At 41.2% G+C, this 18,708-nt stretch overlaps 1 protein-coding gene across 1 annotated transcript in view; it reads left to right on the top strand.

Moving 5' to 3' along the window:
• Positions 1-18,708, top strand: part of ALAS1 (5'-aminolevulinate synthase 1) — an 82,960-nt gene that overhangs the window by 49,866 nt on the left and 14,386 nt on the right. Inside the window, exon 6 of the mRNA XM_053721019.1 lies at positions 6,419-6,603. Within this exon, the coding sequence (XP_053576994.1) occupies positions 6,419-6,603 (185 nt within the window). The remainder of the gene's footprint in view (positions 1-6,418; positions 6,604-18,708) is intronic.

Here is an 18,708-nt window from a genome sequence, read left to right on the forward strand (position 1 = left end):
TCGATGAGCTAGTAAAGGCGATCGATAGTGATTCTCCTCCTTATGAGGAGATTATGGACAGAATCCGTGCTCTCAAATTGGCTAATTCTTTCACCCTAGACGCCACTTTGCAATTGGCTAGGTTAGCGGCGAAGAATTCTGGGTTTGCTATTGTGGCGCGTAGAGCGCTTTGGTTGAAATCTTGGTCAGCGGATGCGTCTTCCAAGAACAAACTCCTTAACATTCCTTTCAAGGGGAAAACGCTGTTTGGCCCTGACTTGAAAGAGATTATCTCTGATATCACTGGGGGTAAGGGCCACGCCCTTCCTCAGGATAGGTCTTTCAAGGCCAAAAATAAACCTAATTTTCGTCCCTTTCGTAGAAACGGACCAGCCCCAAGTGCTACGTCCTCTAAGCAAGAGGGTAATACTTCTCAAGCCAAGCCAGCCTGGAGACCAATGCAAGGCTGGAACAAGGGAAAGCAGGCCAAGAAACCTGCCACTGCTACCAAGACAGCATGAAATGTTGGCCCCCGATCCGGGACCGGATCTGGTGGGGGGCAGACTCTCTCTCTTCGCTCAGGCTTGGGCAAGAGATGTTCTGGATCCTTGGGCACTAGAAATAGTCTCCCAAGGTTATCTTCTGGAATTCAAGGGGCTTCCCCCAAGGGGGAGGTTCCACAGGTCTCAATTGTCTTCAGACCACATAAAGAGACAGGCATTCTTACATTGCGTAGAAGACCTGTTAAAAATGGGAGTGATTCATCCTGTTCCATTAGGAGAACAAGGGATGGGGTTCTACTCCAATCTGTTCATAGTTCCCAAAAAAGAGGGAACGTTCAGACCAATCTTAGATCTCAAGATCTTAAACAAGTTTCTCAAGGTTCCATCGTTCAAAATGGAAACCATTCGAACAATTCTTCCTTCCATCCAGGAAGGTCAATTCATGACCACGGTGGATTTAAAGGATGCGTATCTACATATTCCTATCCACAAGGAACATCATCGGTTCCTAAGGTTCGCATTCCTGGACAAGCATTACCAGTTCGTGGCGCTTCCTTTCGGATTAGCCACTGCTCCAAGGATTTTCACAAAGGTACTAGGGTCCCTTCTAGCGGTGCTAAGACCAAGGGGCATTGCAGTAGTACCTTACTTGGATGACATTCTGATTCAAGCGTCGTCCCTTCCTCAAGCAAAGGCTCACACGGACATAGTCCTGGCCTTTCTCAGATCTCACGGATGGAAAGTGAACGTGGAAAAGAGTTCTCTATCTCCGTCGACAAGGGTTCCCTTCTTGGGAACAATAATAGACTCCTTAGAAATGAGGATTTTTCTGACAGAGGCCAGAAAAACAAAACTTCTAAACTCTTGTCAAACACTTCATTCCGTTCCTCTTCCTTCCATAGCGCAGTGCATGGAAGTAATAGGTTTGATGGTAGCGGCAATGGACATAGTTCCTTTTGCGCGCATTCATCTAAGACCATTACAACTGTGCATGCTCAGTCAGTGGAATGGGGACTATACAGACTTGTCTCCGAGGATACAAGTAAATCAGAGGACCAGAGACTCACTCCGTTGGTGGCTGTCCCTGGACAACCTGTCACAAGGGATGACCTTCCGCAGACCAGAGTGGGTCATTGTCACGACCGACGCCAGTCTGATGGGCTGGGGCGCGGTCTGGGGATCCCTGAAAGCTCAGGGTCTTTGGTCTCGGGAAGAATCTCTTCTACCGATAAATATTCTGGAACTGAGAGCGATATTCAATGCTCTCAAGGCTTGGCCTCAGCTAGCAAAGGCCAAGTTCATACGGTTTCAATCAGACAACATGACGACTGTTGCGTACATCAACCATCAGGGGGGAACAAGGAGTTCCCTGGCGATGGAAGAAGTGACCAAAATCATTCAATGGGCGGAGACTCACTCCTGCCACCTGTCTGCAATCCACATCCCAGGAGTGGAAAATTGGGAAGCGGATTTTCTGAGTCGTCAGACATTACATCCGGGGGAGTGGGAACTCCATCCGGAAATCTTTGCCCAAATTACTCAACTGTGGGGCATTCCAGACATGGATCTGATGGCCTCTCGGCAGAACTTCAAGGTTCCTTGCTACGGGTCCAGATCCAGGGATCCCAAGGCGACTCTAGTAGATGCACTAGTAGCACCTTGGACCTTCAAACTAGCTTATGTATTCCCGCCGTTTCCTCTCATCCCCAGGCTGGTAGCCAGGATCAATCAGGAGAGGGCGTCGGTGATCTTGATAGCTCCTGCGTGGCCACGCAGGACTTGGTATGCAGATCTGGTGAATATGTCATCGGCTCCACCATGGAAGCTACCTTTGAGACGAGACCTTCTTGTTCAAGGTCCGTTCGAACATCCGAATCTGGTCTCACTCCAGCTGACTGCTTGGAGATTGAACGCTTGATCTTATCAAAACGAGGGTTCTCAGATTCTGTTATTGATACTCTTGTTCAGGCCAGAAAGCCTGTAACTAGAAAAATTTACCACAAAATATGGAAAAAATATATCTGTTGGTGTGAATCTAAAGGATTCCCTTGGGACAAGGTAAAGATTCCTAAGATTCTATCCTTTCTTCAAGAAGGATTGGAGAAAGGATTATCTGCAAGTTCCTTGAAGGGACAGATTTCTGCCTTGTCTGTGTTACTTCACAAAAAACTGGCAGCTGTGCCAGATGTTCAAGCCTTTGTTCAGGCTCTGGTTAGAATCAAGCCTGTTTACAAACCTTTGACTCCTCCTTGGAGTCTCAACTTAGTTCTTTCAGTTCTTCAGGGGGTTCCGTTTGAACCCTTACATTCCGTTGATATTAAGTTATTATCTTGGAAAGTTTTGTTTTTGGTTGCAATTTCTTCTGCTAGAAGAGTTTCAGAATTATCTGCTCTGCAGTGTTCTCCTCCTTATCTGGTGTTCCATGCAGATAAGGTGGTTTTACGTACTAAACCTGGTTTTCTTCCAAAAGTTGTTTCTAACAAAAACATTAACCAGGAGATAGTCGTGCCTTCTTTGTGTCCGAAACCAGTTTCGAAGAAGGAACGTTTGTTGCACAATTTGGATGTTGTTCGCGCTCTAAAATTCTGTTTAGATGCTACAAAGGATTTTAGACAAACATCTTCCTTGTTTGTTGTTTATTCTGGTAAAAGGAGAGGTCAAAAAGCAACTTCTACCTCTCTCTCTTTTTGGATTAAAAGCATCATCAGATTGGCTTACGAGACTGCCGGACGGCAGCCTCCTGAAAGAATCACAGCTCATTCCACTAGGGCTGTGGCTTCCACATGGGCCTTCAAGAACGAGGCTTCTGTTGATCAGATATGTAGGGCAGCGACTTGGTCTTCACTGCACACTTTTACCAAATTTTACAAGTTTGATACTTTTGCTTCTTCTGAGGCTGTTTTTGGGAGAAAGGTTTTGCAAGCCGTGGTGCCTTCCATTTAGGTGACCTGATTTGCTCCCTCCCTTCATCCGTGTCCTAAAGCTTTGGTATTGGTTCCCACAAGTAAGGATGACGCCGTGGACCGGACACACCTATGTTGGAGAAAACAGAATTTATGTTTACCTGATAAATTACTTTCTCCAACGGTGTGTCCGGTCCACGGCCCGCCCTGGTTTTTTAATCAGGTCTGATAATTTATTTTCTTTAACTACAGTCACCACGGTATCATATGGTTTCTCCTATGCAAATATTCCTCCTTAACGTCGGTCGAATGACTGGGGTAGGCGGAGCCTAGGAGGGATCATGTGACCAGCTTTGCTGGGCTCTTTGCCATTTCCTGTTGGGGAAGAGAATATCCCCACAAGTAAGGATGACGCCGTGGACCGGACACACCGTTGGAGAAAGTAATTTATCAGGTAAACATAAATTCTGTTTTTAAATTCAGAGAAAATGACTTGTTAGTTATGCAATTCTACTGTAGTTAATGGTCCTTTAACTCCTTAATGCCGCTAGGACATGCCATCCTAAGCGCTGGGCTTTAATGCCTTTAGGACGGCATGGAACGTTCTAACCGATCTAGCGTCCTGCAGCCTCCTGCACTTTCAGAGTGGAACTTGGACTGGGGGGCGTCTAGCACCGTAGGCAGTCCCCTATGATCCAATCCCACCCTTGAAATCGCATGAACACATCGACGATCGCGTGATTTCATTTAAAATGATGTTAAACACTTGGCACCCGGCATGATGGGGTTAACAGTTTATGACAACATTTTGTGTTTGCAACATTCTTTCTTTATAGCAAGGCAAATGCATAATTGCAAACACCAGATGGTAAAGACACATGCACTCTTCTGAGCTCACCTAGCAATACTCTTCAACAAAGAATACCAAGAGAACTAAGTGAAATTGATGAGATGTACATTAGAAAGTTGTTTACAATGTCATACTGTATGCAATCCATTTAAGTTTAATTTTGACTTTATTGTCCCTTTTTATAATTAGCACGTCATTTGTGCATTAGAATGTCACATTAAGATTTTATATAATATTGATCAAAGCTGCTGACACACAAAAAGACTACATATATTTAAAAGGTTTTATTTATATAATCATTTTTTTTTGTTTCTTGACTAAGTTAATGATGGACAGCAGGTGTAATTGAAAGGCATTAAAGGGACAGTCTAGTCAAAATTTATGCTTTTATGATGGGGCATGCAATTTGTTAAACAACTTTCTAATTTACTTTTATCATCAAATTTGCTTTGTTCTTTTGGTATTCTTTGTTGAAAGCTAAACCTAGGTAGGCTCATGCTAATTTCTAAGCCATTGAAGGCCACTTTTTATCTCTGTGCATTTGACAGCTTTTCACATCTAGAGGGGGGTTAGTTCATGTGTGCCATATATATCCTGAAAGTTTAATTTTGACTTAAAGTGAATTTGAGTAGATATCAATATATGTTGATGTAAATCATTGAAAATTAATATCACTTTCATTCATCAATTTTTTTTTTCCAATTAAATTATAGACCTGTTTATTCTCATGAAACTCCCGCATTGTCTAAATCTAATTGGTCCCCCATGGGCGTCTAAAACTGTTTCACGCCCACATGTTGCTATGCACATGCGGAAATCCTTGAATTTTAATCCAGTATCGTATGCGCTTTCACAATAGCCGCATGCGCATTTAAACGACAAAAGGAATTGTATTACTTATCGTTCTTGCAATTGAGTGAAGTCAGTATTAGCAAGTATTTAGAAATTGATAGACTACTATGGAAAATATAAACTATTCTTATTGGTTATATTAGATATGATTGCAATGCACAACTTCATCGTTCTAAATTTGAGGACATGATAAGCTATAATATATTTTTATACTAATCAATAATTGCTGACATTGAGTAATGAATAATATTATTTATGTGTAATATTTTAAGAAACATCATGCAACATTAATTTATATTGAAATAAAGTTTTGGGCTTACTGATTATAGATTGCTCGTTAGTCGCCGGGGAATACACTGCATGCAAACTGCTCATACGATCTTCGCTATGATACTAAACAATGAATCCAGTGATACAATGTTTAGTATCGCAGCGCAGCTCGTATTATTGCGCATGCGCAAAAAATTGGGCTCACGAGAATGAGCACGGCTAATGACGTATAAAACGGGTGTGACTGCTCATACGTGTAACGGTAAGAAACCCGGAATCGAGCAGGGGGCGGAGGAAGCCATGAAAAGGTGAACATTATGAAATATAAAATATATTATTTTCGGAACATTTTTAGGAAATATAAAGTTAGCGACTGTAATACAGTATATGCAAGTAGGAGAATCCATAACTAGATTGGGGTATTGCAAATTTACTTTAACTTTAAAGGGACAGTTCACCCAAAAACTTTCTCCCCTTTAAATTATTCCCAATGATCCCTTTTACCTGCTAGAGTGTATTAAATTGGTTGCAAGTAGCTCCTTTACTCCTATTTCAGCATTTGAAATAGCCGATTTAGCTTGTGGCTTCCCAACCTACACTGAAAGTTTTGATACTGGCGTATACGCTATTGACAAGCCTAAGTAAACACAGCCATCAGAAGAGATTACACTGTCAGTGGGGGGGCATGATAGTTAAGTAATAAAATGATAATGTTCCATTGTTCTCTCTATGTATTGAGTTGGTGTTCCAGACAAATATAAGATAAGGAAGCAAGTCTGTGTACACAAAAGTGATAACAAAATGAGATCTGATATTACCTGAAGCTCAACCCATTGTAATAGGCTGTGGTTTCAAAGCACAAAAACAGCTACTTCATATACACAAATAAACCCGAAAATGCAATTTCTCAAATATTTTATACTGAGTCACTGTAAATACATTAATCGAAAAACTATTTTACAGTGTACTTTCCCTTTAACTGTCCCTTTAAGTTGAGAATGTAACTCATTTTACTGTATGCAACTTGAAATTAAAACCGAAAATGTATCTTTTGCTTGCAGGGAAACTCTGAAACAGCACGGTGCAGGGGCTGGTGGAACTAGAAATATTTCCGGAACGAGTAAATTTCATGTTGATTTAGAACATGAGTTGGCAGATCTTCATGGCAAAGATGCGGCATTATTATTCTCTTCTTGTTTTGTTGCAAACGACTCCACACTCTTCACGTTGGCTAAAATGTTGCCTGGTAAGAAATGTAGCTAAAATTCATTATATGTGAATCTTGTCTTACAATGATATCAACCTGTTTTCTTTTTTTTTTTAAAGAGAATCTGTTTATAATGATAATGTGCTTATAAGTGATACAGTAGATTTGCATAATCAACAAAAGCATGATAAAAAGACAATGCAATAGCACTTCAAACGAGTAGTAGATTATTATTTTTTTCTGACAAATTTCAGTTATGTCTCTCTCCACTCCTCCTCCTGCATCATGTGACAGCCATCAGCCAATCACAAATACATATACGTTTATTCTTTTGAATTCTTGCACATGCTTAGTATGAGCTGGTGACTCAAAGTGTAAATATAAAAAAAAAAGAGCATATTTTCATTATGTTAATGGAAGTAAATTGGAAAGTTGTTTGAAATTGCATGCTCTAGCTAAACCATGAAAGCTTAATTTTGACTTGAGTGTCCCTTTAAACACTATTCACTATTATGTACATAGTACCCTCTAATCATGGGTGCTGCACTTCAGCCATATTTTTGTGCACACTTATGAGTTACACATGCTGCAGAGTGTGCAAGGAGGAACAGGTGTTGTGTTTCTGGACAGCACTATTTATATGCACTATTCGTATTCCTCCCTGAACACTCTGCAGCATAAGTAACTAATAAGTGTCCAGGAAAACATGGCTGAGGTTTCAACCCTAGTGCCATCATGTTGAAATCTAGCTTTCACTGCATTCCAGTGCTTGTGCGGTAACTCTTCTTCAGATACATGCAGTGTAACCTAGGTTACAAAATGGCGGCACCTATAATTAGAGGGGGGATTCCTGAAATGTATTCAATTTTTCTTTTAAAATAGACATTTCTCCAACATAGGTGTGTCCGGTCCACGGCGTCATCCTTACTTGTGGGATATTCTCTTCCCCAACAGGAAATGGCAAAGAGCCCAGCAAAGCTGGTCACATGATCCCTCCTAGGCTCCGCCTACCCCAGTCATTCTCTTTGCCGTTGTACAGGCAACATCTCCACGGAGATGGCTTAGAGTTTTTTAGTGTTTAACTGTAGTTTTTATTATTCAATCAAGAGTTTGTTATTTTAAAATAGTGCTGGTATGTACTATTTACTCAGAAACAGAAAAGAGATGAAGATTTCTGTTTGTATGAGGAAAATGATTTTAGCAACCGTTACTAAAATCCATGGCTGTTCCACACAGGACTGTTGAGAGGAATTAACTTCAGTTGGGGGAACAGTGAGCAGTCTCTTGCTGCTTGAGGCATGACACATTCTAACAAGACGATGTAATGCTGGAAGCTGTCATTTTCCCTATGGGATCCGGTAAGCCATGTTTATTAGATAGTAAATAAGGGCTTCACAAGGGCTTATTAAGACTGTAGACTTTTTCTGGGCTAAATCGATTCATTATTAACACATATTTAGCCTTGAGGAATCATTTAATCTGGGTATTTTGATAAGATTATATCGGCAGGCACTTTTTTAGACACCTTATTCTTTAGGGGCTTTCCCAAATCATAGGCAGAGCCTCATTTTCGCGCCGGTGTTGCGTACTTGTTTTTGAGAGGCATGGCATGCAGTCGCATGTGTGAGGAGCTCTGATACATAGAAAAGACTTTCTGAAGGCGTCATTTGGTATCGTATTCCCCTTTGGGCTTGGTTGGGTCTCAGCAAAGCAGATACCAGGGACTGTAAAGGGGTTAAAGTTAAAAACGGCTCCGGTTCCGTTATTTTAAGGGTTAAAGCTTCCAAATTTGGTGTGCAATACTTTTAAGGCTTTAAGACACTGTGGTGAAATTTTGGTGAATTTTGAACAATTCCTTCATATTTTTTCGCAATTGCAGTAATAAAGTGTGTTCAGTTTAAAATTTAAAGTGACAGTAACGGTTTTATTTTAAAACGTTTTTTGTACTTTGTTATCAAGTTTATGCCTGTTTAACATGTCTGAACTACCAGATAGACTGTGTTCTGAATGTGGGGAAGCCAGAATTCCTTCTCATTTAAATAAATGTGATTTATGTGACAATGGCAATGATGCCCAAGATGATTCCTCAAGTGAGGGGAGTAAGCATGGTACTGCATCATTCCCTCCTTCGTCTACACGAGTCTTGCCCACTCAGGAGGCCCCTAGTACATCTAGCGCGCCAATACTCCTTACTATGCAACAATTAACGGCTGTAATGGATAATTCTGTCAAAAACATTTTAGCCAAAATGCACACTTATCAGCGTAAGCGCGACTGCTCTGTTTTAGATACTGAAGAGCATGACGACGCTGATAATAATGGTTCTGAAGGGCCCCTAAACCAGTCTGATGGGGCCAGGGAGGTTTTGTCTGAGGGAGAAATTACAGATTCAGGGAACATTTCTCAACAAGCTGAACCTGATGTGATTACGTTTAAATTTAAGTTGGAACATCTCCGCGCTCTGCTTAAGGAGGTATTATCCACTCTGGATGATTGTGACAATTTGGTCATCCCAGAGAAGCTATGTAAAATGGACAAGTTCCTAGAGGTCCCGGGGCTCCCAGAAGCTTTTCCTATACCCAAGCGGGTGGCGGACATTGTAAATAAAGAATGGGAAAGGCCCGGTATTCCTTTCGTCCCTCCCCCCATATTTAAAAAATTGTTTCCTATGGTCGACCCCAGAAAGGACTTATGGCAGACAGTCCCCAAGGTCGAGGGAGCGGTTTCCACTTTAAACAAACGCACCACTATACCCATAGAAGATAGTTGTGCTTTCAAAGATCCTATGGATAAAAAATTAGAAGGTTTACTTAAAAAAATGTTTGTTCAGCAGGGTTACCTTCTACAACCAATTTCATGCATTGTCCCTGTCGCTACAGCCGCATGTTTCTGGTTCGATGAGCTGGTAAAGGCGGTCGATAGTGATTCTCCTCCTTATGAGGAGATTATGGACAGAATCAATGCTCTCAAATTGGCTAATTCTTTCACCCTAGACGCCACTTTGCAATTGGCTAGGTTAGCGGCTAAGAATTCTGGGTTTGCTATTGTGGCGCGCAGAGCGCTTTGGTTGAAATCTTGGTCAGCTGATGCGTCTTCCAAGAACAAGCTACTTAACATTCCTTTCAAGGGGAAAACGCTGTTTGGCCCTGACTTGAAAGAGATTATCTCTGATATCACTGGGGGTAAGGGCCATGCCCTTCCTCAGGATCGGCCTTTCAAGGCCAAAAATAAACCTAATTTTCGTCCCTTTCGTAGAAACGGACCAGCCCAAAGTGCTACGTCCTCTAAGCAAGAGGGTAATACTTCTCAAGCCAAGCAAGCTTGGAGACCAATGCAAGGCTGGAACAAGGGAAAGCAGGCCAAGAAACCTGCCACTGCTACCAAGACAGCATGAAATGTTGGCCCCCGATCCGGGACCGGATCTGGTGGGGGGCAGACTCTCTCTCTTCGCTCAGGCTTGGGCAAGAGATGTTCTGGATCCTTGGACACTAGAAATAGTCTCCCAAGGTTATCTTCTGGAATTCAAGGGGCTTCCCCCAAGGGGGAGGTTCCACAGGTCTCAGTTGTCTTCAGACCACATAAAAAGACAGGCATTCTTACATTGTGTAGAAGACCTGTTAACAATGGGAGTGATTCATCCTGTTCCATTAGGAGAACAAGGGATGGGGTTCTACTCCAATCTGTTCATAGTTCCCAAAAAAGAGGGAACGTTCAGACCAATCTTAGATCTCAAGATCTTAAACAAGTTTCTCAAGGTTCCATCGTTCAAGATGGAAACCATTCGAACAATTCTTCCTTCCATCCAGGAAGGTCAATTCATGACCACGGTGGATTTAAAGGATGCGTATCTACATATTCCTATCCACAAGGAACATCATCGGTTCCTAAGGTTCGCATTCCTGGACAAGCATTACCAGTTCGTGGCGCTTCCTTTCGGATTAGCCACTGCTCCAAGGATTTTCACAAAGGTACTAGGGTCCCTTCTAGCTGTGCTAAGACCAAGGGGCATTGCTGTAGTACCTTACTTGGACGACATTCTGATTCAAGCGTCGTCCCTTCCTCAAGCAAAGGCTCACACGGACATCGTCCTGGCCTTTCTCAGATCTCACGGATGGAAAGTGAACGTGGAAAAGAGTTCTCTATCTCCGTCGACAAGGGTTCCCTTCTTGGGAACAATAATAGACTCCTTAGAAATGAGGATTTTTCTGACAGAGGCCAGAAAAACAAGACTTCTAGACTCTTGTCGGATACTTCATTCCGTTCCTCTTCCTTCCATAGCGCAGTGCATGGAAGTGATAGGTTTGATGGTAGCGGCAATGGACATAGTTCCTTTTGCGCGCATTCATCTAAGACCATTACAACTGTGCATGCTCAGTCAGTGGAATGGGGACTATACAGACTTGTCTCCGAGGATACAAGTAAATCAGAGGACCAGAGACTCACTCCGTTGGTGGCTGTCCCTGGACAACCTGTCACAAGGGATGACCTTCCGCAGACCAGAGTGGGTCATTGTCACGACCGACGCCAGTCTGATGGGCTGGGGCGCGGTCTGGGGATCCCTGAAAGCTCAGGGTCTTTGGTCTCGGGAAGAATCTCTTCTACCGATAAATATTCTGGAACAGAGAGCGATATTCAATGCTCTCAAGGCTTGGCCTCAGCTAGCGAGGGCCAAGTTCATACGGTTTCAATCAGACAACATGACAACTGTTGCGTACATCAACCATCAGGGGGGAACAAGGAGTTCCCTGGCGATGGAAGAAGTGACCAAAATCATTCAATGGGCGGAGTCTCACTCCTGCCACCTGTCTGCAATCCACATCCCAGGAGTGGAAAATTGGGAAGCGGATTTTCTGAGTCGTCAGACATTGCATCCGGGGGAGTGGGAACTCCATCCGGAAATCTTTGTCCAAATCACTCAACTGTGGGGCATTCCAGACATGGATCTGATGGCCTCTCGTCAGAACTTCAAAGTTCCTTGCTACGGGTCCAGATCCAGGGATCCCAAGGCGGCTCTAGTGGATGCACTAGTAGCACCTTGGACCTTCAAACTAGCTTATGTATTCCCGCCGTTTCCTCTCATCCCCAGGCTGGTAGCCAGGATCAATCAGGAGAGGGCGTCGGTGATCTTGATAGCTCCTGCGTGGCCACGCAGGACTTGGTATGCAGATCTGGTGAATATGTCATCGGCTCCACCATGGAAGCTACCTTTGAGACGAGACCTTCTTGTTCAAGGTCCGTTCGAACATCCGAATCTGGTCTCACTCCAGCTGACTGCTTGGAGATTGAACGCTTGATCTTATCGAAGCGAGGGTTCTCAGATTCTGTTATCGATACTCTTGTTCAGGCCAGAAAGCCTGTAACTAGAAAGATTTACCACAAAATTTGGAAAAAATATATCTGTTGGTGTGAATCTAAAGGATTCCCTTGGGACAAGGTTAAGATTCCTAAGATTCTATCCTTCCTTCAAGAAGGATTGGAAAAAGGATTATCTGCAAGTTCCCTGAAGGGACAGATTTCTGCCTTGTCTGTGTTACTTCACAAAAAGCTGGCAGCTGTGCCAGATGTTCAAGCCTTTGTTCAGGCTCTGGTTAGAATCAAGCCTGTTTACAAACCTTTGACTCCTCCTTGGAGTCTCAACTTAGTTCTTTCAGTTCTTCAGGGGGTTCCGTTTGAACCCTTACATTCCGTTGATATTAAGTTATTATCTTGGAAAGTTTTGTTTTTGGTTGCAATTTCTTCTGCTAGAAGAGTTTCAGATTTATCTGCTCTGCAGTGTTCTCCTCCTTATCTGGTGTTCCATGCAGATAAGGTGGTTTTACGTACTAAACCTGGTTTTCTTCCAAAAGTTGTTTCTAACAAAAACATTAACCAGGAGATTATCGTACCTTCTCTGTGCCCGAAACCAGTTTCAAAGAAGGAACGTTTGTTGCACAATTTGGATGTTGTTCGCGCTCTAAAATTCTATTTAGACGCTACAAAGGATTTTAGACAAACATCTTCCTTGTTTGTTGTTTATTCCGGTAAAAGGAGAGGTCAAAAAGCAACTTCTACCTCTCTCTCTTTTTGGATTAAAAGCATCATCAGATTGGCTTACGAGACTGCCGGACGGCAGCCTCCCGAAAGAATCGCAGCTCATTCCACTAGGGCTGTGGCTTCCACATGGGCCTTCAAGAACGAGGCTTCTGTTGATCAGATATGTAGGGCAGCGACTTGGTCTTCACTGCACACTTTTACCAAATTTACAAGTTTGATACTTTTGCTTCTTCTGAGGCTATTTTTGGGAGAAAGGTTTTGCAAGCCGTGGTGCCTTCCATCTAGGTGACCTGATTTGCTCCCTCCCATCATCCGTGTCCTAAAGCTTTGGTATTGGTTCCCACAAGTAAGGATGACGCCGTGGACCGGACACACCTATGTTGGAGAAAACAGAATTTATGTTTACCTGATAAATTACTTTCTCCAACGGGGTGTCCGGTCCACGGCCCGCCCTGGTTTTTTAATCAGGTCTGATAATTTATTTTCTTTAACTACAGTCACCACGGTATCATATGGTTTCTCCTATGCAAATATTCCTCCTTATCGTCGGTTGAATGACTGGGGTAGGCGGAGCCTAGGAGGGATCATGTGACCAGCTTTGCTGGGCTCTTTGCCATTTCCTGTTGGGGAAGAGAATATCCCACAAGTAAGGATGACGCCGTGGACCGGACACACCGTTGGAGAAAGTAATTTATCAGGTAAACATAAATTCTGTTTTTAATACTAAATTCAAAATTAAACTTTCATGTTTCAGATAGAGTTCACAATTGTAAACAACTTTCCAATTCACTTCCTTTATCTAAATGTGTACAATCTTTTTTTTTTTTTTTTTTTTTAGCTGCACACTTTCTGAGGCAACAGCTCCTACCGAGCATGTGCAAGAATTCAGAGTATATGTAAACGCCTTTTGTGATTGACTATTGGCTGTCATTTGATGCAGAGGGAAGGAAAATTAAACTAACTTTGAAATTGTTGATTATGTTATACTGTGTTTAAAAATGTGGGGGGGGGGGTTATATTTATTTACTCGAAATTCCTTTGTAAAATTCAGAAAGCGAGTAATATTCTTTTCATCTAGTAAGCAGCACTCCCAGTTCCGTGGCATGAAAAGCAAATAGTTTGTTTAGCAAGGGAAGAGACCTACATGTTCTGGAAGCAGAATGGAAATGACAATCTCAGGAAAATACGTATAGAAATAACAAGTGAAGTCAGCTGAAAAGAGTGTGTCAAAAAATAGGAACAAATGGGTGCAGAACTGAAAAATAAATGTGGTGTTCTGAGGCAGCAGAAAAGAACGGGAAAATACCATGCCCTTCAATATGGTTATCAACCATTATGGGATAGTCTTAGAGCACTGAAAATAAAATCGGTGCTGTAACAAAGAAAATTACAGCTGGGAAAACCTGTGCAATGCTTTCTTCATTGTAAACTTTTATTTAGTAAATGAAAAAAGAGGTGTTTATACCTAAAGATTCAAACTGCAAAATGTAATTCACTCAGACATGAAAGGACAAACCAAACCATACATTTTAAGACAGGGGAAAAAAATATATATATTGTGCTACAAAAATACTTAAAGGACCAGTAAATACAGTAGATTTGCATACTCAACAAATGCATTTAACAAATGTCTGTCCGACATAATCTGATCAGCGGATCATGTCTGACAGACATCGCTGAATGCGGAGAGCAATACACTCTCCGCATTCAGCATTGCACCAGCAGCTCTTGTGAACTGCTGGTGCAATGCTGCCCCCTGCAGATTTGCGGCCAACAGCCACTAGCAAGGGGTGTCAATCAACCCGATCGTATTCTATTTGGTTGATTTCACGCAATCTCTATCCGCCTCCTCAGAGCAGAAACATGGACCTTCAAGCTCCATACGGAGCTTGATAAATGGGCTCCTTATTCTCAACTTCAAATGAGTAGTAGATATTTCTTCTGACAAATTTCAAAATGTATGTCTATTTTCACTCCTCCTGTATCATGTGACAGCCATCAGCCAATCACAAATGCATATACGTATATTCTGTGATGTAAAGAGATAGTAGTGATATTAATAAAAATTCGCTTTTATTAAATTAATTTTAAAAGACAGCAAAAAAAATTGCTTCTTGCTACACTCGCACACAAATTTAAAAACACCACACCTGGGTAGTAATTATTAGATACAGATTCTGGAACACTATGTATAGTAGTTAACCTGGGATATAATCAATAGGGAGCGTGTTAGTTCAATAAAGTTTTTACTTGTATTCCTCTGAATCCCAATTCAATTAGCTGCCTATTCATAAAGGCTTATATTAAAGGGACACTGAACACAATTTATTTTCTTTTGTGATTCAGATAGAGCATGCAATTTTAAGCAACTTTCTGATTTACTCATTATCAAATTTTCTTCATTCTCTTGGTATCTTTATATGAAAAGCAAGAATGTAAGTTTAGATGCCAGCCCATTTTTGGTGAAGAACCTGGGATGTTCTTGCTGATTGGTGGATAAATTAACCCACCAATAAATAAGTGTTGTCCAGGGTCTGAACCAAAAATTGTCTGGCTCTTTAGCTTAGATGCCTTCTTTTTCAAATAAAGATAGCAAGGTGAATTGAAGAGAAATTGATTGTAGGAGTAAATTAGAAAGTTGCTTACAATTGCGTGCTCTATCTGAATCACGAAAGAAAAAAATATGGGTTCAGTGTCCCTTTAAGTATGCTTTGATTTTTAGGTAATAAAGTACTCGGCACACGCCAAATGCTGTGTGCACCAACACTTTTCCCTTAAAGTATTTTCCAGGTGATTTAGGTTTGTCAATACTAGTGTTAAAATAAATCTAAATTATTTTTGAAATACCACAACAGGTGAGCAAATTAAAATAACAACGGTCCCCTGACGTGGTCGCGTTTCACATACGCTTCCTCAGAGACCTTTAAAGTTAAGTCTATTTCCACTCCCCCTGTATCATGTGACAGCATCAGCCAATCACAAATGCATATACGTATATTCTGTGAATTCTTGCACATGCTCAGTAGAAGCTGTTGACTCAAAAAGTGTAATTATAAAAAGACTCTGCACATTTTGTTAATGGAAGTAAATTGGAACGTTGTTTAAAATAGTTGCTCTATCTGAATCATGAAAGTTTAATTTTGACTAAAGTACACTAGATTTTTCTATGCACACGTGTCTTGTAGATGAACCATTTATATAGCCCATCTAGGATTGATTTTGTTAAAATGTATATATTCGGTTCAGCACCTGGATATCACTTGCTGACTGGTGGCTAAATGTAGCAAGCGCTACCCAGGTCCGAACCAAAAACGGCTGTTTTTATTGAAGAAATTATTCAGATATTTTTCTCACTTCTCTAAACCTCTGCTGTCTGTCCCATAAAAATCTTTTTAAAAAAAATAAAAAATATTTAATAACTGAACTTGATAGACCGCATGACCAATCTAAGGCTGCATTATAACATTTAAATATTACCTAAACTACATTATATTGTTGTTCACACTTGGTCCGATCCCCTCTCCAAACTGCAAAAATACCAAAATACCAACTATTCCGCAATCCGAACCTTTTCCTTTCCCAAGCAGTTTGGATAAAGCATTTTCTTCTGCTAGAAGAGTTTCAGATTTATCTGCTCTGCAGTGTTCTCCTCCTTATCTGGTGTTCCATGCAGATAAGGTGGTTTTACGTACTAAACCTGGTTTTCTTCCAAAAGTTGTTTCTAACAAAAACATTAACCAGGAGATTATCGTACCTTCTCTGTGCCCGAAAACCAGTTTCAAAGAAGGAACGTTTGTTGCACAATTTGGATGTTGTTCGCGCTCTAAAATTCTATTTAGACGCTACAAAGGATTTTAGACAAACATCTTCCTTGTTTGTTGTTTATTCCGGTAAAAGGAGAGGTCAAAAAGCAACTTCTACCTCTCTCTCTTTTTGGATTAAAAGCATCATCAGATTGGCTTACGAGACTGCCGGACGGCAGCCTCCCGAAAGAATCGCAGCTCATTCCACTAGGGCTGTGGCTTCCACATGGGCCTTCAAGAACGAGGCTTCTGTTGATCAGATATGTAGGGCAGCGACTTGGTCTTCACTGCACACTTTTACCAAATTTTACAAGTTTGATACTTTTGCTTCTTCTGAGGCTATTTTTGGGAGAAAGGTTTTGCAAGCCGTGGTGCCTTCCATCTAGGTGACCTGATTTGCTCCCTCCCATCATCCGTGTCCTAAAGCTTTGGTATTGGTTCCCACAAGTAAGGATGACGCCGTGGACCGGACACACCTATGTTGGAGAAAACAGAATTTATGTTTACCTGATAAATTACTTTCTCCAACGGTGTGTCCGGTCCACGGCCCGCCCTGGTTTTTTAATCAGGTCTGATAATTTATTTTCTTTAACTACAGTCACCACGGTATCATATGGTTTCTCCTATGCAAATATTCCTCCTTAACGTCGGTCGAATGACTGGGGTAGGCGGAGCCTAGGAGGGATCATGTGACCAGCTTTGCTGGGCTCTTTGCCATTTCCTGTTGGGGAAGAGAATATCCCACAAGTAAGGATGACGCCGTGGACCGGACACACCGTTGGAGAAAGTAATTTATCAGGTAAACATAAATTCTGTTTTTAATACTAAATTCAAAATTAAACTTTCATGTTTCAGATAGAGTTCACAATTGTAAACAACTTTCCAATTCACTTCCTTTATCTAAATGTGTACAATCTTTTTTTTTTTTATCTGCACACTTTCTGAGGCAACAGCTCCTACCGAGCATGTGCAAGAATTCAGAGTATATGTAAACGCCTTTTGTGATTGACTATTGGCTGTCATTTGATGCAGAGGGAAGGAAAATTAAACTAACTTTGAAATTGTTGATTATGTTATACTGTGTTTAAAAATGTGGGGGGGGGGGGGTTATATTTATTTTACTCGAAATTCCTTTGTAAAATTCAGAAAGCGAGTAATATTCTTTTCATCTAGTAAGCAGCACTCCCAGTTCCGTGGCATGAAAAGCAAATAGTTTGTTTAGCAAGGGAAGAGACCTACATGTTCTGGAAGCAGAATGGAAATGACAATCTCAGGAAAATACGTATAGAAATAACAAGTGAAGTCAGCTGAAAAGAGTGTGTCAAAAAATAGGAACAAATGGGTGCAGAACTGAAAAATAAATGTGGTGTTCTGAGGCAGCAGAAAAGAACGGGAAAATACCATGCCCTTCAATATGGTTATCAACCATTATGGGATAGTCTTAGAGCACTGAAAATAAAATCGGTGCTGTAACAAAGAAAATTACAGCTGGGAAAACCTGTGCAATGCTTTCTTCATTGTAAACTTTTATTTAGTAAATGAAAAAAGAGGTGTTTATACCTAAAGATTCAAACTGCAAAATGTAATTCACTCAGACATGAAAGGACAAACCAAACCATACATTTTAAGACAGGGGAAAAAATATATATATTGTGCTACAAAAATACTTAAAGGACCAGTAAATACAGTAGATTTGCATACTCAACAAATGCATTTAACAAATGTCTGTCCGACATAATCTGATCAGCGGATCATGTCTGACAGACATCGCTGAATGCGGAGAGCAATACACTCTCCGCATTCAGCATTGCACCAGCAGCTCTTGTGAACTGCTGGTGCAATGCTGCCCCCTGCAGATTTGCGGCCAACAGCCACTAGCAAGGGGTGTCAATCAACCCGATCGTATTCTATTTGGTTGATTTCACGCAATCTCTATCCGCCTCCTCAGAGCAGAAACATGGACCTTCAAGCTCCATACGGAGCTTGATAAATGGGCTCCTTATTCTCAACTTCAAATGAGTAGTAGATATTTCTTCTGACAAATTTCAAAATGTATGTCTATTTTCACTCCTCCTGTATCATGTGACAGCCATCAGCCAATCAAAAATGCATATACGTATATTCTGTGATGTAAAGAGATAGTAGTGATATTAATAAAAATTCGCTTTTATTAAATTAATTTTAAAAGACAGCAAAAAAAATTGCTTCTTGCTACACTCGCACACAAATTTAAAAACACCACACCTGGGTAGTAATTATTAGATACAGATTCTGGAACACTATGTATAGTAGTTAACCTGGGATATAA

Source organism: Bombina bombina, chromosome 7 (genome assembly GCF_027579735.1).
Source record: "Bombina bombina isolate aBomBom1 chromosome 7, aBomBom1.pri, whole genome shotgun sequence".
NCBI classification, from domain to species: Eukaryota; Metazoa; Chordata; class Amphibia; order Anura; family Bombinatoridae; genus Bombina; species Bombina bombina.